This window comes from Neofelis nebulosa, chromosome 14 (genome assembly GCF_028018385.1).
Source record: "Neofelis nebulosa isolate mNeoNeb1 chromosome 14, mNeoNeb1.pri, whole genome shotgun sequence".
In the NCBI taxonomy this organism is placed as follows: domain Eukaryota; kingdom Metazoa; phylum Chordata; class Mammalia; order Carnivora; family Felidae; genus Neofelis; species Neofelis nebulosa.
In genome coordinates, this window is record NC_080795.1 from 38,263,069 (window position 1) to 38,289,748 (window position 26,680).

The 26,680-nt window shown below is 37.4% G+C and overlaps 1 protein-coding gene across 5 annotated transcripts in view; it reads right to left on the reverse strand.

Annotated features, from left to right (window-relative positions):
* Positions 1 to 26,680, reverse strand: part of PIP4P2 (phosphatidylinositol-4,5-bisphosphate 4-phosphatase 2) — an 86,394-nt gene that overhangs the window by 9,080 nt on the left and 50,634 nt on the right. For all 5 annotated transcript variants that reach the window (XM_058698519.1, XM_058698518.1, XM_058698517.1 and 2 more), the window contains 4 exons: positions 24,109 to 24,257; positions 19,199 to 19,305; positions 17,706 to 17,829; positions 7,798 to 7,850 (listed from right to left, as the gene is read on the reverse strand). In XM_058698519.1, coding sequence (XP_058554502.1) covers positions 7,798 to 7,850; positions 17,706 to 17,829; positions 19,199 to 19,305; positions 24,109 to 24,257 — 433 coding nt within the window. The remainder of the gene's footprint in view (positions 1 to 7,797; positions 7,851 to 17,705; positions 17,830 to 19,198; positions 19,306 to 24,108; positions 24,258 to 26,680) is intronic.

Consider the following 26,680-nt stretch of genomic DNA (forward strand, 5'->3'; position numbering starts at 1 on the left):
TTGCCTTCAGATATATTTTGAATGTTCTCATATATATTTCTCCTAATATTACTATCACCTCTGTGTCCCTGATGGATTCTGGGTAATTTCCTTATCTCTATCTTCTAATCTACAACGTTGGTTTTCAGCTTAATCTTCTGCTTAACCTGTCTACTGCATTTTAATTTCTGTAACTTTCAATTTCTGTATGTTTTATTGTTTCTTTTAAATCTACCTGGTTGTTGCTTTTGTTAGGTAAATGTTTTATTTTAAGACAACTGTAGATTCATAAGCAGTTGTAAGAAATAATATAGAGAGATCGCATGCATTTTTGGTGCTATGTATCCAGTGGTAACATCTGGCAAACTACAGTACAGTATTTATGACGAGGATATTGACACTGATACAATCCACTGATACTCAGATTTCCTTCTTTACCTATACTCATTTGTGTATGTGTGTGTTTAATTCTACACCATCTTATCACATGTGTGGGTTTAAGTATCCATTACCACAGTCAACATACGGAACAGTTCCAACACTACAAAGACCCTTTCATAACCATACCCACATCCCTCCCACCTGCCTATTGTCTGTTCTCCATTTCTAAAATTTCACCATTTCAAATGTTACATAAATGGAATCATCCTGTAGGCAACCTGGTGGGACTTTTTTTTTTTTCACTCAACATAAATTCCTCAAGATTCATGCAAGCTGTTGCATGTGTCAATAGCTCATTCCTTTCATTGCTAGGTAGTATTTCAAGGTAGGGAAGTACCACAGTTTGTATAACCATTCACCCATGGAAGGACATCTGGGTTGTTCCCAATTGGGGTCTATAAAGAATAAAGTTGCTATGCAAATTTGCGTACAGGTTCAAGGGTGTGCTTGTTCATTTTTTTATAGACTATCTGTTTTCTAATTTCTATTTTATTAAACATTTTACACATGGTTATAACACATTCTATAACTAATAATTATATGTGAAGTCCTTGGGAGTCTAATTATACTGTTTGTTATTGATGCTGATTCTGCTTATAGGACCTTGTTTCCTCACGTGGTTGGTAAATTTTGTTGAAAAATTTATTTTGGTAATCTTAATGTAAGAAAGCCATAAGAATGGTTTAGGGGTGGCTTCATCCACAGAGAATTTTCACTTGTCTTTCTTAGGCTCCCTAGAATGAGGCAAACCCTAAACCACTTTAAGTTGATTTCTGGGACTGGGTTTTCCTAAACCATATAAAAGAGTAAACTATACGGCTCAAAGTCATTGTTCTTCTAAAACCTCTACTTTGTAATATTCCTTTCCTGGTGGATTTTTTTCCTGACTACTCTTTTCATGGACAATGAAGGGCTTTCTCTGGGGACAAAAGATGGTATTCCAATTCTCCACTTTCTGCAAGGCCAAGGCCTTTCTCTTGTTCTTCATCTGAACATGGAAACCCAAGGCTGTGGACCCCTACTATTGGCAAATACTCTCAGGATATTCGAAATGACAATCCTGATTGCCATTTCCTCTTTATTGCTGGTCCCTAGGTATTTTCTTAACTTTCATAGGAACTGAGCTATGCCTTTAAAAGGATGTTTGGTATAATTATTAACTAGTCTTTCATTTTACTGAATGTGAAAGTCAAGAGACTCTAATATGCAAAATATGGACACTGAATCTCCCAAAAGGAAAAGGTCATGCAATACTTCCCAAACATGTAACTATTCACTCTTCAAATTATTAACCTTCCCCTTCACAATATTCCCCTTATGGGCCACGAGCAGTATAAAGAACATGTAGAAAATGAAGGCAATGCCAAGCAATGTTATTTACAGCACAATTTTCAGAGGAAGTCACCAGGGAAGGTTTTATTAGGTGAGGCTTAAGGACAGGATAAGATGTGGATAGATGAGAAAGTAAGTAAGTCATTTTAGCAGGTAACAGTGGCATTGTTCAGGTATGAACAAAGTAAGAATTTTGTTCAAAAAACAAGCAGCAGAATAACCTTTCTTCTGGAGAAGGTTTCTGTAGGAGAGTAGGAGAGGAGAGCAGTGGAAGCAAGGGCTGTATGAGCTAATATGTAAAGTTAGGTAGGGATTTTCCAGATTTATAATAATGAGAAAGGGACTAGCCAGGTCATCCCAGGCCTAGCAGGATGAGGATTAGGGACAGAAGCAAGAAACTCTATTGTATATTTATAGAAGTAGAAGAATTTGTTGAAGTTGGCCCATAGTGGGTTGTGTGTAAAGGTGCATAATAAAGATAACACTAGGGAAGTCAGGCAAATACCTAAACCTGGAGGCAAATACCTAAACCTTGCTAAGAAAATTGGAGTTTGATTTTGGATTTTAGGCAATGGGTCTACCCTATAATAATCCATACAGTGCATTTATGTCGATAAGTAGAATATATCCTTCCTCAGGATAGTTTATATGCCACATATATAGACAAACCTAGGATAACAATGAAAACAGTACCTCGTTGTGAAGTATACAACTTGCACAACTGTATGCCATGATGTGAATTTTGGAGCTACGAAAACATGTGAAGACAAAGAGTTTAAAATCACATTTGTATCTGGGGTCATTCTCTAATAGATGGATAGAGAACAGCGAGACTGAAGGCCAAGAGATAAATTACAAAGCTATGATCACAGTCCTGGAGAGGGACCTTAAATGCATGAACTCAAGCAAGAATAGTGAGAATAAGAGAACAGAATTGAAATGTCAAGAGACAGAACTGACAGGGAACAGAATTGCTTCCATTTGGATATGGAGAGTAAAGATACATTCGGATTTCTGGCGTGGTCAGCTGGGCAGACGGGATAACATCCATTAGTGTAATATACTCACCAACATACAAGGAAACTTAGTAGAGTGGGGTAAGGAAGTTGGATATGACCATTTGAGATGCCTGTGGACACCCAGGTTGAAATAACTACAGGGAAAATAGTGAATACAGATTGTATATCTATATCCGAAGCTCCAAAGAGAGATCTGGGGTGATTCAGTGGCATTTTGGTTGCGATTTCATGGTACACAAATGGCAGAAGAAACTATGAGAAAACCAGGATACAGTGTAGTCAAGTTGCAACCCGCGAGAACAATATTTAACAACTTGGAAGAGAAAGTGAAGTCAACAAAGGAGAGAGCAAAGCAATGTTTTCAGAAATGGGAGGAAACCAGGAAAAAGTGGTACCTGGACTTCACGCAAAGAACAAATTGTAAGGAAAAAAAGAAGATGATCAACAAGAACTAAATACTCACCACAGAGAAAACAAACAGGATGGGGACTGAACAGACCTATTAGAATTTGCAACGGAGATGTGAATTTTATCAGAACAAATTCAGTGGCCTAGTGGGGATGACGGCTAACTGCACTTCACTCCAGAGCGAATGGGTGCCGTGATTAAGGGAAGGGAAAAGCATGGAGAGGAAGAGACCCCCTCCCTGTGTGAAGAGGAAACAAAGGGCACACATCGTACAGGCAGGCAGTGCAAAGACGAGGGAGTTCACAGATAGGTTCAATCATATCGGAGGCAGAAGGCGACTCATCTGCTGAGGCTGCGAGAGTAGTAGCGTTAGGGATGGGAGCCTAAGAGGAACAGTAAATATCTGGAGATCATTATTTTGGAGAACGGAAGAGGGAGTTAATGAGGGACACTTCCAACCGGAGCATTAAGCCAGGGTTTTGTTGAAGTGTAAAGCTATACTTTTGTAAAAAGATAACCAACACAGAATTCTTTCAGCTGTCAGTTATCTTGGTAAAGGAAGGGAGAAGCCATGGCCATATTGATCCAGGATCAGTAGTTTGAAAAGTGGATGGCTCTGAAGTTCAAGGGATGAAGACTCAGCCAATCTGGCAAACCTAGACTGTCTTTGTATCTAATATGTTCAAAATGAATGTAGCATCTTTCTTCCAGACCTAGTTCTTCTAGATGCTAGATTCCCTATCTTAGTGAGCCCCTCAGATATAAAGCCATCCTTCAGCGCAATCTCTCTCTTATACCTTCACATTCAATCCTATTTATTCCATTTCCTTAATACCACGTCTACACTTTGACTCCACTGTGCCTCTGCACAGGTAGCTCCTTCTACAAGGAAGCATCCTGCAGTCTCTTTCACATCATTCCCACTCATCTTGAATGACTTACTTCATACACCCCCCTCCTGGAAGTCTTAAGTTCCCTTTCCCTCCAATCTGAGGTGAGGGCTCCTGAGAACAGAAAAGGCAGGGTGTATCTCTTCCAAAGCACTTAAAAAACTTTACTCTAGTTGCCTATTCTCTTCCCTACACCCACAAGAATAAGTTCCCCGAAGGCAAGGTTACATCTTTTATTTCAAGCGCCCAGTACCTGGTGCAGGACTGTTTACTGAATTCACGGAGAATTATAAAAGAAAGCACTAAACAGCAAAATGAAAGAGAGTAAGAGTCCACAACTATTTAAAACGTCAGGAGGTGATCCACAAAGGAGTACATCACTGAGACAGAGAAATGATATTCAGTGATAATCACCGTGGATTAAACCACCGTCTCTCCCAGCCTGAGGACGGTTATAATGATAGGGTACGAGTAGGACTCTCAGAGTGCTAGGACTATAGCTCCTGTCCCGCAGTGGCCACAAGCCACCCACCTGAAAGAGCAACCTCACCTTCGGCTACAACAGCCCCACTCACTGCATGAGTAAGAAACAGTGACATGAAAAAACGCTCCTTGGTCTCTGGAGGCCCCTGGGGGAAGCTTTCCTGCACATGTTCTGTGAGGGTTTCCTGGTGATGATTTAGTAACTCCTAGAACTTAAAAATAGTTTTAGGGTATTTTATATTTGTGTTTAAAGAAACAATATTCTTAGAATCATATCGCAACAGACGTCTCATCATTTTGTTACGAAGAAAAACATTCCAAGGGAAAAGAAAATGTAGACAAGAAGCCATGGGTGTTCATGTGACAGCAGTGTCTTTACTCAAATAAGTAACGGATGTCCTGAGTCCTCCCATGGTTAGCATGTGATCCCAATTCCATACATGTTCCTTTAAGAATGATATTTAAGCAGACTTATTCCATGTGAAATGTCTATGCAAGTAGTTCCTTATGTAATTGATATAAATTCTTCTTAACATTAATACACTGTCTTGTGATATTTTAACCAATCATAGACTATCTAGACATTCAATACTTCTTTATTATCAGCAAAATATTGCCACTGTTCTAAAATAATTACCCAAGTCATTTGAGCAAAATCCTTAACCTCTCTAACAGTTCCTCATCTGTAAAATGAGGATAATAATTCCTGCATTCCAGGATTGCTGAAAGGATTACAGTTCGGGCATCTCTGTATATAAAGTAACCATCACTGTGCTTAGCATACAATCTGCTCATCACAAAAAATTTCTGCTTTTTATTTTCCACAGAATTTTTAGTGATCTTGGTGAAGACAGTTTGCAATTTAATATTTTCCTTTTTGTGAAAACAGAAATAACACTCAGAAATCTAGATCAGGGGCGCCTGGGTGGCTCAGTCGGTTAGGCGTCCGACTTCGGCTCAGGTCACGATCTCGCGGTCCGAGAGCTCGAGCCCCACGTCGGGCTCTGGGCTGATGGCTCAGAGCCTGGAGCCTGCTTCCGATTCTGTGTCTCCCTCTCTCTCTGCCCCTCCCCCATTCATGCTCTGTCTCTGTCTCAAAAATAAATAAAACGTTAAAAAAAAAATTAAAAAAAAAAAAAGAAATCTGGATCATTCAGGGGTGCCTGGGCGGCTCAGTCGGTTAAGCGTCCGACTTTGGCTCAGGTCATGATCTCATGGTTTGTGAGTTCAAGCCCCATATTGGGCTCCGGGCTGCCAGCCTGGAGCCTGGAGCCTGTTTTGGTTTCTGTGTCTCCCACTCTCTGTCCCTCCCCCACTCACTCTCTCTCTCTCTCAAAAATAAATAAACATTAAAAAAAAAAAAAAAGAAATCTGGATCATTCACATACATATTCACGTACATGTGGGGGGAGTGTCTCTAAAGTATATATTTTTCTGTGTGCTTATTGGGTTTATCCACTTTGCCTCTCCACGTACAGACTTCTACTGGATTCAACAAAGTTAAGAATTCAGTTGCTTAATTTCACAAATAAAAAAGGAAGTATCTGTTCCTTTGAAGCTAGAAATATGCTGTAACAAGTTATTCTTATGGGGCTATATTGAGTTGGAATTAGATCTAGCAGAGATAAATAGATTTTATTACATACATTCTATTCAGACACTTCAATTCTTTTCTCCTAGAAATCATTCTTAGGATTTCCTCAAAATAGATATGGTTTTTATATCAAACTAGGGACCACACCAATTAAACTATGAACCCATATTTTCAATGTTAAAAGTTGACCCGTCGGGCTGCCTGGGTGGCTCAGTCAGTTAAGCGTCTGGCTTCAGCTCAGGTCATGACCTCACGGTTTGTGAGTTCGAGCCCCGCGTCGGGATCTGTGCTGACAGCTCAGAGCCTGGAGCCTGTTTCAGATTCTGCCTCTCCGCTGCTTGCACTCTGTCTCTCTCACTCTCAAAAAAATAAACATTAAAAAAAAATTTTTTATAAAAAAAACCTGACCTGTCAAAACACTGCAGTTTCATTTCCTTAGCTTAAGTTACAATTCACACACATAAGTGGACAACAATAATTTTCAAATTAGAATTTTGTTATCAAAATAAATACTGTGCAGGAAGAGGCAATGTATAGCAAGCCTGAGATAGCTCTCCTTTGAAAGGTCTGCTTTCAAGATGGGACCCTTGGCTAGCATCTGTGAACCTAAATTTCTACAATGTTCCCACAATTCCCTAACTGATAAGAATGGCTTACCGTGCCTAAATTGTTTGTGCAAACAATATGGTTTATGCTGAATACTGAATGCTTTCCTTCTGAGAGTTTGGAAATTTGGTATGTGCCATGTAATAGGTGCCTGTGTGGTCAGCTCCGATAAAAACCTTGGACACTGAATCTCTAATGAGCTTCTCCGGTAGATAATATTTCATCTGTGTTGTAACAATTCCCTGCTGGAGGCATTAAGCCCTTTCTGTGTGACTCACCTAGGAGAGGACTCTTGGAAACTGACATGTGGTTTCCTTCAGACATTGTCCCATGTGCCTTTTCTTTTATTGATTTTTCTTTGTATAATAAATCATAGCTATGAGTACAAATATATACTAACTCCTAATAGTACTCCTAGAAAATCACAGAATCTTGGGGTGATTTGGGGACCTCCAACACAGCTGCCATAAAATGTCTTTGATCAAACTATCTTCTACTTTTTTCCCATTTTTATATTACGTTTTGTTAATTTCCTTAGGTACACTATTTAGGAATAGAGAAAATAGACTGAATAGTTAAGACAGATAAATAATTATATAAAATCTGCTATCAGAGAATAATCTCAGCAGATAGGAAATGAAAAAAAGTTAACAACTACCTAATTATAAACCCCCAGGCACTTGGTGTTTCTCCTAGATTACAGCCATATTTTAAATACAAATTTTAGAATATTTGCAACAGATCATAACCTCTCAGGACATTTGCAAATCCTCACCAGGTTACTGGCAATTTTAGTAATTTCTTTCTTAGAAATTGATTTCCCTTTGGAGAGTGATAATCAAGCCCAATCGTTTTCATTTCAAAATAGAATATATTAATCAATTTAAAGATGTCTTTTTTTAGTTTTGAAAAGCATAAATATATTAAACATGCATTTGTCCCATGGCATGTCTGCAAATCAAAATCTACCAAAGTGAGAATTCTAAACTCTTTAAACTGTTCTCGAGAACTTCCCAGTAGCATTTCCAATGGTAGAGAAACTTACATTTTTTTGCAGTGTGGGCATTTTGCCAGAGTGTTGAACCTCAGTTCCATCCACTGTAAATAAAAAGAAAAGATTGAAAAGAAAAACAACTGAAAACTATCCAATCTGATAAGATGCTTCTCTTAGTTCAAATGTTACCAGGGATCACAGCAGAAGCAACCCCCTTCTCTGGGGGTATAGGCGCTTTCCCCTTCCAACACTTCTTCCGTCCCTTAAAATAAAGTTTAGGACTCTCCTTTGTGACAGTTCCCATGACTTGCCCAAGGCTTTGACGCAATCTAGCTTGGCTTCACAATGAAAACTGAATGTAATGCTGTAATTAGAATGATTTCTTTCAGCCTTATATCTCAGTTCACTCCCAAGGAATAAAAACATATTTTAGGGACCTTCAAAGATGTTTTGCCTTTAAATCTTGAAGACTAACCTTCAAAATATATGAATATTTAAATTCATTACTAGAATGCAGCTATTTATAATCTATTTATGTGGGAAACCCACAAAGTAAGTAAACTAAACAAACGAGGTAGAGGGAGAACTCAAGTCAGGTGGCTGCTCTCGGTTCTGTCCGTGTGTATTCTAAGTAACAAATACAGTCTTTCTACAGCACCAATTTTTTTCCCTTGTAAATGTAGGTAATAGAATGGGCTATCTTCCTTGTTACTGAGATCCTTGAAATGGTTTCCTGGTAGCGGGTGAAAGTCTTTGAAAGAATGTGCAATATAAGTTTAAAGTAAATCTTAACTACAAAATGTATATTTAAAAATGCCTTGGGGTACCTGGGTGGCTCAGTCAATTAGTTAAATATCCAACTTCAACTCAGGTCATGAGTCGAAGTCTCACGGTTTGTGGGTTCGAGCCCTGCATTAGGCTCTGTGCTGACAACTGGCTGGAGCCTAGAGCCTGCTTCAGATGCTGTGTCTCCCTCTCTCTCTGCCCCTCCCTGACGACACTCTCTCGAAAAATAAAAAATAAAAAAAAATGCCTTTCTCAACTTCCATTTTGCTTGCTTTTCTATATACCTTCTTACAAAGTGTCTATTTCCTTTATGGTTTTAGGAGAATTCCTTTAAGTACTTCAGTTTTATCATCAAAACAACTTAATCTTTTATTAAAATTAATTTTTGTTTAGGATTCCAAATCACTCCTATCTCTTTTCATAACTTTCCAATTCTAGGTATAGTAGGGTTTCAATAAATTATATATATCCAAATGTTTTCCACACAATAGAAGATAACTTTCAGAAAGTCTTTGATGCATGACGTTTTTTTAATTTTTAAAAAATTCTTGAGTTTTGGGGCACCTGGGTGGCTCATTCGGGTGAGCGTCCAACTTCGGCTCAGGTCATGATCTCCCCAGTTGGTGAGTTCGAGCCCCATGTTGGGCTCTGTGCTAACAGCTCAGAGCCTGGAGCCTGCTTTGGATTCTGTGTCTCCCTCTCTGCCCCGCCCCCACTTGTTCTCTCTCTCTCTCCCTCCCTCCCTCTCTCCCTCTCTCTCAAAATAAACATTAAAAAAATAAATAAGATTTAAAACTTAAAAAAATATTAACTTTTAAAAAAGACCAAATATACCTGGGTTTTCCTAGGCATCTCTTTCTTCATTTTTATTTCAAACCTCAAAGGAAGTTAGTTAACCTTGAAATTATCTCTCAGTCATGGTAGGGACATACAGTCCCAACATAAACAAACTAGAGATGAAACTACATGAATGGTCACTCCCTTCTCAAAATCATTATTTTTCAACATCTGGGAATGCCACACCAAGGCTACATTTTTTTTTGCAAGCAACAGTGAATCTTTCTTTCATACTTATTTTGTAATGAGTTAACTTACTGCCAAACTTATACTTTTTTTAAAAACATTATTTATTTTGAGAGGGGGGTTGAGAGAGGGAAAGCACGCACATGTGCAAGTGGGGGGTGGGGGGGAGTGGATTTCTGACGGTGCAGAGCCCAGTGTGGGGCTTGATCTCACAGACAGTGAGATCATGACCTGAGCCGAAACCAAGAGTCAGTCACTTAACGAACTGAGCCATGCAAGTGCTCCCCACAAAACTTATTCTAAGTAAAAATGTCAGAATAATGTGCTAATAAACAAAGATTGCTAGAGTTGTACAGAATATTGAGCAGTGAAGAACCTAGAAATCTGATCAGTGCTTTTTTATGTTTTTATAATTAGTTTTAGGACAGCTACTGAACTTGTAACGTCATTTCAAATTTTATTTATAAATAACAAATTTAAGTTTTTCCTAGTTAAAAGAACCAAAGCAGCCAAGGAGGCAATTATGAAACCCTTGAGCGAAGAGGAACTCAAAATCCAAGCCTGAAGGCTAACGTGTGGGCGTAGAAATTCTAGAATTTTAGATGACCAACCTAAGGAGGTGATTTAGTCCAGTAGTATCATTTTATAGCGTTCTTCATTTTAGCACAGATTATGCATGGTAAATTTAATTATAACTGATAAACAAGTAAGACTTCATTATGTAATTAGTAAATTATACAGCCAGCAACCTAACACATTGGGTTTTGTTGTCTCCAAGTACTCACTTAAATGCAGCAAACTAAGAACAGAAAATCATCTATTATTAGAAATGATTTTGTCATAACCTATTCAAGGGAATGCAAGTACTTGTGCTTTTGAAAGGAAGTTGACTTACTACTGTTCTTTTATCTCAAATGCAGCCTCTGCACTCTTAGAATTGTATTGCCAGAACTTCAATAGGGAAAAAAAAAACAAAAACAAATTATCTTTCTTCTATCAGAAAAATTAAAGGCAACTTCTCTAAAACTCTAATCATTTTTAGCGAAGGTCTTCCAATATTTGGCTTATTTCTAACGATTCTATGTAATAGGTAAACTCAGTTTCCTCAAGATATATTTTTAATCAACCTTAGAAGGCTCACAAGAAAGTTACACTGCTAAAAATGAATCATTTGACAATACCTTATTGGATTTTATTTTTTATTGGATACACTAGGCAACCGGTGTCATTAGTTTGAAGGACGCAAATTAAAACTATTGTCACTCTCTGCTACAGCACCAAACTGTATGTCCTATATCCAAATAAAGAAAATCTTACCCTGACTGAAGGTACTACATCAGAGCGAAGTTGAACCATCATTTATGACTCAGGCACATATTGTAGACTGTGTTAGTTTTTACTGAGGCATGTCAGCCCACAGTCAGATACTGGTTGACAAAGCATCTTGACCTACCTTTCATCAGCAACAGAGAACATCTGGCCCGTGGAAATGCAAAATTAAACTCCACTGTTCAGTGTCTTAAGAGACTTCTTTTATTTTCATGTGGGGCTAGCTAAATGCTATGTATTCCCTTTATTCTTCTGGAAAATTATTTTCCAAGCAACGTTCCTCCAAACAGTACTCTGACTAGATGATGCCCTCAAAATGATTTGAAGCTTAGAAAATGTTTGTAAATACTACATTAAAACTCCCTCCTGGATATTGACAATGATGCCTGGTAAAAGTGCTAAAGAATATACCCATAGGGGCACCCGGTAGCTAAGTCGGTTAGGCATCTGACTCTTGATTTCAGCTCAGGTCATGATCCCACGGTTCCTGAGTTTGAGCCCCACCTCCAGCTCAGTGCTGACAGTGAGGAGGCTGCTTGGAATTCTCTCTCTCTCTCTCTCTCTCTCTCTCTCTCTCCCCTTCCCTCTATCCCTCCCCGCCTCAAAATAAATAAATAAACTTAAAAAAAACACACCTATAAAAAAATATTTGTTTAGTTTTTTTTTTATCCTAGCAATTCCCAATGACCATGGAACTCTTTTTTTTTTTTTTTTTTTTTTTTTAATTTTTTTTTCAACGTTTTTTTATTTATTTTTGGGACAGAGAGAGACAGAGCATGAACGGGGGAGGGGCAGAGAGAGAGGGAGACACAGAATTGGAAACAGGCTCCAGGCTCCGAGCCATCAGCCCAGAGCCTGACGCGGGGCTCGAACTCACGGACCGCGAGATCGTGACCTGGCTGAAGTCGGACGCTTAACCGACTGCGCCACCCAGGCGCCCCTGGAACTCTTTATTCACATAACACCTATTATTATCCTGCAAAATGAATGTTCTATTGAATACACTTTGGAAAATACAAATCTAGCTTTTCTAAACATCGTCCATGGTTCCAGCCAGGCTGTGAAATAAATAGTGGGAATACTGTGGATTCATAGTAAATTTAACTTTAGCATTGTAACACTGACATATTAAAAGATGTTATGATAAACAGAAGGTTGTTGAGGACATAGTCCATTATATTGTTCTTTTAGCTTAATCCATGGAAATAATTCTCTTTCAGGTCACAGTATTCCAATAAACCTTCTCCTATGTGATCTTTTTTAAAAAAATCATGAATATCTTAGAGTATGTTTTCCTCTCTTCATTGACTCTAGAGGTCTCAAAGCGAAAACTCAGACCAATTTTAACAACTGTACAGGAGTAAATATTGTACATATTTATATCCTTATGTATGATTTATCATATTTTTTCTTCCCTTTGTTTTCATTGTCCCGAAATTTTCATATTTCCTTTTCAATGCTATTGAACTTTGTAACTTATCTCAATTGTTTCTAAGCCTTGTAAGCCAAGCTGAAACAAAGTAGAGAAAAAGTAAATGAATCCTAATAGTTAAAAGCTTGAAGGACAAAGGACATATGACAAAGGACATAAGACTATTTGTGGTCAGAATAATAAGGATAAGGCAAAGTTCTTGAGTCAGAATTAAGGTATTTGCAGTTTATTTATTTAAAACATTTTTTTAATGTTTATTTATTTTTGAGAGAGAGACAGAGCCCGCGAACAGGGGAAGGACAGAGAGAGAGAGAGAGACACAGAATCCGAAGCAGGCTCCAGGCTCTGAGCTGTCAGCATGGAGCCTGAGGCAGGGCTCGAACCCATGAACCGTGAGACCATGACCCAAGCTGAAGTCGGACGCCCAACCAACTGAGCCACCCAGGCGCCGTAAGCAGTTTATTTATTTTTTACAACACTGAGTAGCTCTCATTAATCTGAAACTCTCAAAAGTAAGAGCCACCCCATTAGGTATGTACTGTGTACTCTACCAAAAAATTGTTTTCTAGGAATTTTTAAATCATCTTTAAATATCACATATTAATCCAAAACACCCTTTCCTGCTAAAGAATTAAGGTTTTTAATCATATTCACTGTGTTAATATGCTAATATGATTCACTTGCCTACACTAAATATTAAAAAGAGTTAGTTTTAGAAGTTTGTCTCTGAATTGTTCATTACTTTAGTAGTTTTCTTCTAGTGTGAAAATATCTAAATGCATAAAGTACTTTTTAAAGTATTAAAAATCATGTCATATACATGTATTTTAACCTCTCAATTTGGATCACTCTCTCGGATTCATACCAGGTGATTTCAAAAAATTAAATATGACCTTTCTAAGAGTTGTCTTTGATTTCCTTTTTTCCTCATTCCCTTATCTACTCTATTATCAGCACGTCAATTCTCTCTCAAAATCTACGCTATTCCCCAACCTCATCATCACTTTTTTTGAATAATAAAAGTCAAACATCTAGTCTTGCCCCTCTTCAGCTTTTCCCTCCATGCAATCCATGTTCCATTTTATACATAGCATCCCTACATACAGAATTAATTATAAAGCTCTACTGAAGCTTTCATTACTCTGAGCATAATGTCACTCGCTCCCTCTAGGCTGGGTACTTCTGTGGGTGCGCTAAGAACCCTCCGTTATTTCCTACTCTAGCCTAAACACCCTAAACATATTTCATATAATTCTTGTTTTAATTGTCTTTCTTCTCCAATTAGATTATAAAACTGCATGAGGGCAAGGAATGTGTCTTCCTGTTCCTTCATTATGCAGTCCAGTGCCTGGCGCGCCCTCAGTAATTATATTTGAACAAATGAAATCAGCTCACTTACAATGTGGCTCTAAAGATTATCCATGGCAAGGATTTAGAAAATAAAATTTAGCTGAGCAAATGCAAATGTAAGCTAATTATGGAGGAGAATTGACTGAACAAGTTGAAAATAAATCTGTTTTGAAGATCTTTAAATGGTATTTCAAAATATAATTTGTTCACATGTAAGAAAGAAAATAATAAATATATTTAATATGTATTTAACTTAGTCAAATCACTCGATATCTATCAATACCTACAGAGTGTATTATCCTATGTAGTAATTTTCAAAAAGAAATTTTTTAACTACTCCCACCAGCTATATCTTCTAATTAAGCAACTTAGTCACCGATTTAATGAATAAAATATAAGGAAGAAGATTTACCTTCTCCTTACAAGATCAGAAGTATCCTAGCAATTCTGATTAAATGAATTAAATCAGATAGATGCATGCATTTCCATTTCTTTTCCTAAACTTGACTGAAATAGGGGTAAATGAATTTTAAAAAGTTAATACCATAAGGGTAACGAGGAGAGATGGCCCCAAATCTCTGAACAACGGAATGCTCACGGAGCCTGGAGCTGGCTTAGTGAAAGGGGGCTGAAACTTGCCTGTCTGCAGAGAGATATGCCAAAGGAAAGCAAGCTGTTTCAGGTATTGGGGCTACCACGTGTTTTCCGAGGTGGGGCTCCTAGCAGTATCCCCTGTAAATGCTTCCCTACCCTCCGCAAAACTGGAAACCCCTCTCTTCCCGGTACATGCAAGAAAAGAGTGATTTATTCTGAAAAGAAACTGGACAAGAGAGCTTGTGAACTTAGAAACACCCGCCATAGCAGAAGGCAAGAATAAAAGAAAGGAATCAAGTTAAAGTCTACGGTTTGAACAGAGGATGAGACCTTCATCTCATTACCTTTAACTCCTAAATGCTGCCTCCCAGGCATATCACTCACAAGAAACTGCAGGATTTTTCCCCAGAGAAACTTGCCTTCCAAGAAGACTTCTTGATATTAAGAGTTGACGGTTGTTCAAAAAAATGGGAGAGGGAGAAGTAAAAGAAGAGGAAGATGCAGAAGAAGGAGGAAGGAGGGAAGGAGGGAAGGAAGGAAAGAAGGAGGGAAGGAAGGAAGGAAAGGAGAAAGATCTTAACTCCTGCTGCATGAATAGAAGTTCCAATCAGTGACTGACCTTTAAATATAAATGAACTTTTCTGTAAAATCTCTACCACAAAAAAAGGAAAGGTGGGGAGAAAACAGAGACAAGGCATAAAGAAGAAAAATACTTCACAAAAAAATAGAACTAATAGTTTCAGAAAGATGTCATAGAGAAGAGAATGTTCTTTAGAAAAAGGAAAAACTAACCAGAGAACACAGGAAAAGTCTTTGAGATTAAAAATTAAGTTAGAAAATCTGAAATTAAAATTTTGAATTAAGTTTGGAAGATATAATCAGGAAAGTGTCCCAGTAAGTAAAAGAAAAAGCCAAACCTTCAAAGAAAATGTAAGAAAAAGAAAAAAGAGTCAATAATTCAGGTGATCTAAAGGGTTCTAGAAAGAGGGAACAAAGAAAAGAAAATAGTCTAGACCATAAGAGGGCCCACTGAGTACCCAGACAATGAATTCAAACATATCCTCCCTCAGACACATTCTTTTTATAAATGTTTTTTAACTCGAGTATAGTTGACACACAGTGTTACGTCTCTCGAGTGAACAACACAGTGATTCAACTAGTCTTTGTATTATGGTATGCTCACCACAGGTGTAACTACCATCTGTCATCATACAACACTATTACAATATCATTGGCTGCGTTCCCTATGCTGGTCCTTTTATTCCATGACTTACTCATTCTGTAACTGGAAGCCTGTACCTCCCACTATCCTTCAAACACTCACTCCCTTACACTGGCAACCATCGTATGTTCTCTATATTTACATTTATGGATCTCCACTTTTTGTTTGTTCATTAGATTCCACATATAAGTGGAATTATATGGTATTTGTCTTTCTAAGTCTGACTTATTTCCCTTAGCATAATACCCTCTAGGTCCATTCATGTTGTCACAAATGGTAAGATCTCATCCTTTCTAAAGGCTGAGTAATATTCCAGTGTGTATGTATGTATGTATGTATCTGTATCACATCTTCTTTTTCCATCCTAAGACATATTCCAATGCAATTTCAGAGCACTGGAGAAAATGAAAGAAGAAAGAGGCAAATAAAGAGAAAAAATAGAAAGGACATGGAATTAGGGCAGTAGTTGAACTTTTCATTAATAGTGGAGCAAAGCCTTTTAAATCTTTGAGAGGAAACAATTAGCAACCTACAATTCTACATCTGGACAAACTATAAAGTACATGTGAGATTAGATTAAAAACTGTTTAAGAAGTAGAAGGTCTCAAATTTATTTCCTTGCATATTTTCTCCGAAGGCTAAGAGGGGATGTAGTTCACCAAAATGAAGGAGTAAACCAAGAGCTGTAAGGAAGGCATGAGATCCAATACAGGAAAAGAAAAAAGGAATTCCTAGGATAATGATGAAGGGAAGTCCCACAATGGCAGCTGTGTAGCAAGAAGCCTCAATAATAGATTCCCTGATGTGTCTGACTATATTGATAGGAATTTTATAGTTCTATAAAATATGGGAATAAGTAATGATTTGTAATAGAAAATTAAATTCAAAAGGAGGAGAGACAATTATTCTTTTTTTTTTAAGTAATCTCTATACCCAATGTGGGGCTCAAACTCATGACTCTGAGATCAAGAGTCAGATGCTCTACCAAATGAGCCAGCCAGGTGCCCCAAAAGGAGGATATACAATTATTAACAAATCCAAAAAAAATCTGAAAAGTCATACAGTGCCAAAATATAATATATTACTTGGCTAAGCTGTGAACATAATTTACCTAATCATAAAAAATATAAACATTAAGCATTAATTGAAAAAAATATTAAAACTCTACCTGGAGCACGGAATCGAGAAAAGGACTATGAGTGGGGGAAGGGATGTTATGAGTGCTAAATCCTCAACCTGCATTGTACAGGGTAATAGGTAATATCTAAAATCAAAAAGAAAAAAGGGTAAACAAACAATTTAAACACATGTACATAATACCAGCACAGCAGCTGGAAATGCTGGAAGTATTTGGAGGATGGTATTTGGGGATGATCACTATTTTCCTTATAAGCTTTACAATCCTATTTAACATTGAAATTATGCACATGAATTACTCTACTAAAAATAAAAATTAGAAGGAAAAAAATGCAAATCATCTACACTTGCCTAAACCTGTTCGTCCCTTAGATTATCCTGCAGTGGAAGACCACTGTGACCTCAGCCCTGCCCAGGCTTACACTCTGGAAGTTTTCATTAATACTTAGGTTCTAAGGAAAATTTTTTTGTCTCCTATGAGGGCTGAATAACAAAAGAAAACCTTCCTGACAGGGCAAGGCATTATGAACTTAACTCTTAAAAATCAAACTTAGGGGTGCCTGGGTGGCCCAGTCGGTTAAGCGTCTGACTTCGGCTTAGGTCATGATCTCACAGTTTGTGGGTTCAAGTCCTGTGTCAAGTTCTGTGCCGACAGCTCGGAGCCTGGAACCTGCTTCAGGTTCTGTGTCTCCCTCTCTCTCTGCCCTTCCCCCACTCAGTCTCTCTCTCTCTCTCAAAAGTAAATAAACATTGAAAAAAATGTATTAAAAAATCAAACTTAGGGTTCGAGTTAAAAGTTAGTTGAACAAGAATTCCTATAACTACTTATAACTTCTTATTTTTTCCCCAGTAGTTTATCTAATTATGGACACCAGAGTTAACTCCCTTTACTCCAAGTTTAATTTTTAAAAGCAGAAAAAATTTTGACAAATTATAATAAGAATTTTTCTTGAATCTAGAAACCACAAAACTTCTGATTAAGTGCACTTGGATAAAACCACAAGACCATGAGCGGTGGTCAAATCTATGTGATCATGACCTACATGTACAGATTGATGTCACTGTGACAAATGTCCGGTTACTTACCAGGAATGTGTTTCCACAATGCCCACACACGACCCTTGTACCTTCTGGTTGGACTGGCAATGCAGGTTGAGCTGGTTGTTCTTCAGAAATAAGCATTACTGGTCCAAGGTTAATTATGCGTCTACTGTGGAGAGAGAAATGAAACGTCATTATCCCACAAATGGACTGAGGGCAAAACCTGTAATATATGACCAAAAACATGGAATATAGCATTGAAAATAAATAAATGTCAGGTTTCGAAGCTAAATTCACAGAAAGTAACAATAAGCAACACTTCAAAAGCAAAAAAAAAAAAAAAAAAGAGAGTTTTTAATATTTTTGATGGAAACCATACATTATAGTGTTGGTTCCTAATCAATGACCTTGGGAACGATTTCACTGCCTTTTTCAAGTTCTTGTAAGTCCAAATCAGAAAATAGTTTTTATCATTCACTATCTAGGAACACAAGTTGAGTTTTGTAGAAAACTACAAAAGTTAAAATACTCCACATCAATAAATACGTTGCGTGCCATGAAGGTACCAAAGTGCTGAGTCACAACCAAATTTCTCTGAGTAGGTTGGTATTCCTTGATGTCTATTTAATCACAGTTGGACAAAAAGGAAGATGAGAAGGCTTCTTTCTCTTCCCTCGCCTGCCATCAGATGGGGTTGCAAATGATTCATAGAAAGGTCAAAGAGCCAGAAATCACAGAAAAAACACAGGTAAAGTCTTGATAGACTCCGATCTGGGCACATCTATAATGGCATTTGATATGGGCAAATAGCTCCAGAATTTACTGCCTAGAGTATGTTCAGCAAAGACCAGTATAGTACATGGTAAGGTACACAATGATGACTAAAACACTTCCAGATTAAGATGAATTTCATCAAAGGTAAACTAGGCAGTTACTTTTATTTATTTTTTTCCCTTTGGAACATCTTTATTTGAGTTGATCTTAATCACTCATATATACATTACAGTTGGGTGACACCTCCCTTCACTGATGTAACAGGGGTCTGAAATGGCTTACAAATAGTGTTCTTAGAAACACCTTTATTACAACTATTTAAACATTTGACTGCATGCATTACAGAAGGGGTTTATTCCATTCACTCATATAATACCAGTGTGAATACAGGTTGCAACTAGAGATCTCATAAATATCCTTATTACAAGTGTTCCTAATAACTTCACTATATACACAACACTGAGGATAAGTGGTTACTTTTAAATAAGTTTCATGAGTCACTAATTTATTACACTGCATTAAGTACTGACATAATATCAAGAAATCTTTCATTGCTCATTCAAGAATATTATATCTTATAAATACTTGTGACCATTAATTTCAAACTAATCATATCATTCCTTTAACAAAGGGAAAATAATAATCTAACTCCTGTAATTACTTTGAGGACAAAGACTCTAGAACAAAGCCTGGCACATAATAAGCCTTTAATAAATACTAGTTGAATGAACGAATGAATGAATGAATGAATGTTTATCTCTTACCAGTTAGGTCTCGGACATCCTATTCGCCGAGATGTGTCCTTACAAATGAGGAGACAATTACAAGGGCATCTAACATATTTCTTCCCTGTTGGGGGGTTTTTGATTGGCTAGATAAGGGAAGAAAATGCAAACACAGCAAATTAACCAAAGGACAGATTGCCAAAGCTTGTTTATGTATAAAAAGGAAATGATTCCTTAAAAATGTAGGCTCCCCATAGTGCTATCAAAGTACAGGTTAAGGAAAAGTGCATCATAAGTGGTTTTAAATAGCTCAGATGTTGGCAAGCACTCTATGAAGTCTGGGGGCTGCAGAAATTTAATTGTGAAGGGCGTATTTCAAAGTTCACTTGCACTGCCCTTTCAACATGAGAAGAAAATTTAAGCGCACAACAAAAATTGTTTTCCCTTTAAAGTTTTAGGACAAGACAAAGTCATCTATCTGTCCCACCAGGTACAAACATTCACTAGTTTCTTGCACCTGTCTGGGAAGAGTGAGCTCATTAAGAATAGTGGGCAAAGAGGAGTGTATGATAAATTTGAACTTGACTGCCTGGAATATAAGAAGTGATCATTTTATTACATCTTTTAACTTAAAAACAAACAACCTGCAATAACTCTTAATGCTAACGTCTTTTGAACTTTACAGTAAATGTAAAAGCAAGAATAAACACCAAAGAAAACAATCCTTTCAACACTAGGACTCAGGCCTGTTAAAGTAAATAACCTATGAAGCAATGGAAGGACTAGAACATCACTCTCCTGGGCATGCCTGCCAAAAATGTACAACCTGAATCCAGTCATGAGGGAATACCAGACAAACCCAAACTGAGGAACATTCTACAAAACATCTTGCCTGTACTTTTTGAAAATATCAAGGCAGTACAAGACAAAGAAAGACTACATTTCAGATTAAGGGAAATTAAAGAGACATGACATCAAATATGACATGCAATTCTGGATTCACTCCTGGACCATGTTGTTTGTTTGTTTGTTTGTTTGTTTGTGTTTTCTAATGGAACCATTGAGCAAATATGAGTTAAGTCAAAAGATCAGATAACAGCCTTGTGTTAATGTTAATTTCCTGCATTTGATAACTGTACTATGATCGTATAAGTGACTGTCCTTTTTTTTTTTTTTTTTTTTTTTAAGGAAATTCACACTAAAATATTTAGGAGTAGAGGGGCCTCTGGGTGGCTCAGTCAGCTAAGCATCCAACTTCAGCTCAGGTCATGATCTTGCAGTTTGTAAGTTCAAGCCCCGCGTCAGGCTCTGTGCTGACAGCTCGGAGCCTGGAGCCTGCTTCTGATTTTGTGTCTCCCTATCTCTCTGCTCCTCTCCTGTTCACGCTCTGTGTCTCTCTCTCTCTCTCAAAAATAAATAAACATTAAAAATTTTTTTTTAATGTTTAGGGATAGAAAGCCCCATGTCTGCAATTACCTTAAAAGGTTCTTAGAAAGAAAGAAAGAAAGAAAGAAAGAAAGAAAGAAAGAAAGAAAGAAAGAAAAGATTATTTATTTAAAGAGAGAAAGTGAATGTGACAAAATATTAACACATTTGGGGAATGTGGGTACAGAATGTGTGGGAATTCTCTGTACATAATATGTACTATTATTTTTGTAACATAATTTCAAATCTGTGACATATTTCAAAAAAAGATTTAAAAATTTAAGGAAACAACCTTGTTAGAAATATATAAAAATTAACAATAAGTCATCAATAATTTATTAAGCTATATTACAGATAAAATCTGAAAATCTGAATATCCCAAAGTTATAAACATCCAGAATGTGTTACTATTCAATCTAAAATATCAAGAAAACCAGGGGTGCCTGGGTGGTTCAGTCAGTTAAGCATCCAAATTCAGCTCAGGTCATAATCTCATGGTTTGTGAGTTCGAGCCCCATGTCAGGCTCTGTCTGCGCTGACAACTCAGAACCTGGAGCCTGCTTCCGATTCTGTGTCTCCCCTTGTCTCTGTCCCTCCCCATGCTCATGTTCTGTCTCTCTCTGTTTCTCAATAATAAATAAACATTAAAAAAATTTAAATATCAAGAAAACCAGAACTTGGGTTAATTTATCTATACATCCAAATTCTACCATTAAATAAACGTGTACTTGGCAAATGACAAGTTTTTCTTAAAATTTTTTTAATGTTTATTTTTTGAGAGAGAGAGATAGAGCATGAACAAAGGAAGAGCAGAGAGAGGGGGAGATACAGAGAGAGGGAGATCTGAAGCAGGTTCCAGGCTCTGAGCTGTCACGACAGCACAGAACCCAATGTGGGGCTCGAACTCAAGGTCCGTAAGATCATGACCTGAGCTGAAGTTGGCCACTTAACTGACTGAGCCACCCAAAGGCCCCTACCAGCTTTTTTTATATTTTATTCCCACCTTACCTGTAGACCCCAGTTCCCTTGTTTACAAAACAAGGCAACTGAATTAGACAATTTTAAGCACTAGTCCTTAGTGCCAGCTCATGGCTTGTCATGTCTGATCTGCTGGGAAACGGGGGTGACACTGTCCTGATGCATAAGTTTTAGAATTCTTACTTAGCAAAATGAACTTGTATGTGCCAGATGCAGTGCTGGGCACTTTGCCCCTATAATCCCAAGAGCAACCCTATTAGGTAGGTATTATTATTTTACCACTCTACATGAGGAAACCACAGTGTGGAAAAGATAAATCCCAAGGATAGATAGCTCTCAAGTGGCAGAGCTAGGATTCAAACCCCAGTCCCTCTAGTCTGTCAGCCTCCAGATCTCAGACTCCTTAATCAATCACTCAGCCAATTAGTTCCGCTCTTCCTCCAGGACTTCTCAACTTTTCCATTACCTTGCCCTAGAAATTGCTTCTACCTTAGCTTTAAATTCTGTATTCTCTAAGTCTTGTTAAAATTTGTCCATATTTTCTCTCCTCCCACTTTCTACTTCCTTTCCCAATTCTAGCTACCGAAAGAAGGACTTGTGTTAGCCTGGTTTTGTTTTTTGTTTTGTTGTTTCATTTTTTGAATCTCCTCAGGAATATCAGGTTCCTATCAGAGGTGGCTGCCCAGGAGAACAGACACACTGATACCCTGTTTTAGATGACATGAGGAGAATGAACCCCAGTGAAACTGAGCAGGGGATAGTGACAGTGAATAGAAGGAGTGGCTCTGTTGGACTCTGGTCCGTTTGTCTGTTCTTTTTAACCTAGAATTTCTCCAGAGAAGCTGCTGGCTGCCTAATACCTCTTCATTCATAAATTTAAGATCAAGTTACATTGCCAACATTGGGAAGTCATCTCTTAAAGCACTCCTCACACACATTTTCCCCTCCTTTTCCTCCCCTGTAGTATGACTGACTCCACACAAGGCAATCTAATTAGATACTACTCATTTTCTCTAGGATACTGACAATTATTTACATTACTTAACAGGAGCAATAATGATACAAAAATGTCAGCACGATTTTCCTTATGTCCAGAAGTAGTTTATTTGTACCCAAATCCTACTGTTCTGGTATCATGAACTCCTCACTTCTAAGTAGCCAGACTGAGGCTGTTGATGAAACCCATAGTCTGCTCTGTTTACTTCCAAGGGTAAATATAAAGCTCTAAAACTTTTTTTCTACTCATTAAAGAACAAAAGTTTGTGTCAGTGGTGGAATAGGAGAAAAAAATCAATAGGAACATCGAATCCAAAGAAAGCTTTAAGGTACTGGTATTTTTTTTAATTGCCATCTATGTCTAACAACTCTTAATTTGGTTGCTAACTCTAAAAGCAGCACGAATGAGGTTGATGCTAAGTTTGCTAGTGGGTGTTCAACTTAAAAAGGAAATAGCTGGTTTTGTAGGTATCACCTCTATTTACACAATAAAGTTTATCTCCAAATGATGTCCCTTATAAAAATATGTATTTACAATGAAACATATTGCTTCAAGCCTTAAGGTTTTATTTTATGACTTTTCTATAAAACACATAATAATGCCCAGTGTGCGTGTTTTATGCTTTACAGAGACATGGTAATCTCTGGCTGACTTTTTTTCAGACTTTTCTAAAAAGGAAAAATATGCAAGTACCAACAATTAAATTAACATTTAATTGCAAACTTTGAGAGAGATTGAAATTTTATTTTTTAGTATAACTTATTGTCAAATTGGATTCCATACAATACCCAGTGCTCATCCCAACAAAGATTGAAATTTTAAAAATAAAGCCTACCCATGAAAGTAGGAATCTATTTAACCAGTATATACTTTGTCAGTTCATTACTTGAAAGTTTCAAAATTGTACTTAAAATTTAGTTGCTTTTCTCAAGTTTCGTTTAAAAAAAAAAAAACAATACACCCTTCAAGTTTTTTGAACGTTTCACTAAATTACTATCAAGCAAGTAGAATAAAATATCAAGCTATTTATAAACACTTTGGCACAGGTATCGATACTACATGCATAATCTTAAACCCAGAAAAACCATACAAACATCCTATAGACATAGAGCAAATTTAAATAATCTTCCACATAGTAAGTACAAAGTCCACATGTGAAGTGAACCTTGGTGTGTGTATGTGTATATATATATATATATATATATATATCCTCATTTTTGTGAAAATCAAAATGGATTTAGTTGTGACGTGGATAGACACTGAGGATAATTGTAAACATCTGTAGAGGGTCAGTCTCATGTTAGAAAGTAAAGAGCCAGATGGCATTATGCTTAAATTCACCATGAAATGTTCATAATGGAATTAACCTTAAATACCTGGGCACATCCTTGTATGATAGAAGAGGAGTAGAGAGAAGAAAGGATGAGAAAATATGGTTGTATCTCTATCCAGTGCATGTCTACCTTTAAGTAACATTAGTGGAGTACTTCCTTTAGAGAGAAGATGTCAGACAATACTTTATGCTTTATTAATGGAAACCCCCACTTACCGTAGCTTCATTGCAAACCGTGCACTTAACCACATGCTGGTGAAGCTTGCCATCCAAGTTGATGAGAGACTGGCACACGCGGCAGTTAATTACTGGAATACCAGTGGCATCAGGACTGGCGATGGCTGTATATGGAGGGGGGAGTTCCGCTGGAAAGAGCATCAGTCACTGAATCAGGGCCAACGGTATTATGAAGGGTTTGAGCATATAAGCAATAGAAGTAAAGCAGAAACTATCAAAAATGTCCTTACTCTTGTATTTATGTTTATAAAGCTAGCCACCTTATCCTGGCTTCTGAGCGCAAACACACATGGGCCTACATTGTGAAGTGGAAGAATTCTTAACTCCAATAAAATCCAAATCATGCTTGCCTCGGTCTATCCAAACGATCCAGTTTTCTTTTACTAACCTATACTCAACATACCCACTCTGTTCCCTCATAAGTCACAGAGCTTGTAATAGGAAAGGGATGATTCATGCCTAAAGTAAGAATCTTACAACTAATGATCTGATTACCAAGAAAGAGAAATAGTCAGTGAGAGAAAGGTTTTAAAATCACTTATGCATACACATAAACTATGCAGTTGCCATTCAGTGTTTATAAAGGGACCACTATACAACTGCTCGCCGTGACAAGAACAAAATAGTTTTGGTGGCAGTTTAAGGAGACACAAAAGTGAACCTAGGAAAACTGAACTTATCAACATGGAACAAAGCCAGCTGGAATGGAACAATGCTAATTTCAGACACAAAACAAAAATAAAAATACACTTAACATTTTTTTATCTCAAATTTTTAACGTTAAAAACGGGGCGCCTGGGTGGCTCAGTTAGTTGTGTCCAACTTCGGCTCAGGTCATGATCTCACAGTTGGTTCATGGGTTCAAGCCCTGCGTCAGGCTCTGTGCTAACAGTCCAGAGCCCAGAGCCTGTTTCAGATTCTGTGCCTCCCTCTCTCTCTGCCTCTCATCTGCTCACGCTCTGCCTCTCTCTCAAAAATAAACATTAAAAAAAATTGTTTTAAATAAAAAAAATCTAGGAAATGCGCTTAAGTATTTATGGGTAAAAAATACATCCGGAACTTAGTTTAAATGCCCTAAGAAAAAAATGGGTTAATAGATGAAACAAGATTAGCAAAATGTTGATAATGAGTAAAAATATAGTAACATAGAAGGTCATTTTGTTCTATCTACTTTTGTGTGTGTTTGAAAATTCCCAGAATACGTGCACACACATACCACACACACACACACACACACACACACACACACACACACACACACAGTTTAAGAGTCCTAAGTTTGCCTGATTGGGTAAAGGGTAGCGGCCCAATTTCAGAACTATGCTCATCTACCAGAAGTATATATTTGTTATAGAAATTTAAGAAAAAGAATCTAGATATACTACTCTGGAATGAGATTTCTAAAGGGACTGCCTAACCCCACTCTGTAGCTGCCTCAATTATAGGCATAGGAGGCCCTTTTAAGGAAAAGTAGTATCTTAGGACATCTAGAAAGGCCTACACCTCAACACACGATTCATGTTTGAAGCCCCACTAAAGAGAACTGGTATTTCGAGAGGCTTCTGTGATACTATAAAATACAATCGCAAAAGCTAATCATGAAAAGAGCCATTTTTGAAGTAGAGATTTCTATCCACTGAATTAGATTCTGAACTCTGTGGTATTTTTAAAGCATAGCACACTATGGTATGTTTAAAATCCACATTATCACCACCTGGCATCCTTGAGGTTTATCATATAGATCTTTTTTAACTAGCAAATGACTAGCAATAAGTGTTATTCATTTAAAGGATTCATAATAAGCTGAATTTCTGCAGCAGTCAAGGCTCTGAAAAGGGCCACTTTGAAATGACAATACGTTTCTGGGAGGCTTATGCCAGAACACCGCCAAATACTGAACTTGAAAAGAAGCTATAGATGTCTTACATTATAAAAATAGCTTTAAATCTTTGAAAGAATTTGAGGTTGGTCCAGAGTGACTTGTAAGGTATTAATCAAGAAAAAAAATGGGTTAAAGGAACAATGAGTCAAATATACACGTCGGAGCCCTTGCAATTTGCAGATTCTTTTATCAGCTTTCAATAAAGAAGATATTGTTCTGGGAAAATGAATACATACCTCACTAGAAATGCTAGACAAACTGCCTGGTGCTTAATAATAAATATTGTTTTTCATAATTATTAGCATTATTATTAAAAGCAATTTCCTCTTGGGGGCGCCTGGGTGGCGCAGTCGGTTAAGCGTCCGACTTCAGCCAGGTCATGATCTCGCGGTACGTGAGTTCGAGCCCCGCGTCAGGCTCTGGGCTGATGGCTCGGAGCCTGGAGCCTGTTTCCGATTCTGTGTCTCCCTCTCTCTCTGCCCCTCCCCCGTTCATGCTCTGTCTCTCTCTGTCCCAAAAATAAATAAAAAACGTTGAAAAAAAAAAAAAAAGTAAAAGCAATTTCCTCTCTTGCCTTTTTCTTGAGTTATAAAGTCACATGAAGCAGTTCTCCCATGATTCCCGGTCTCCATCTTATGCAGTATGACAGAAAAGAAATTCAAAGACAAG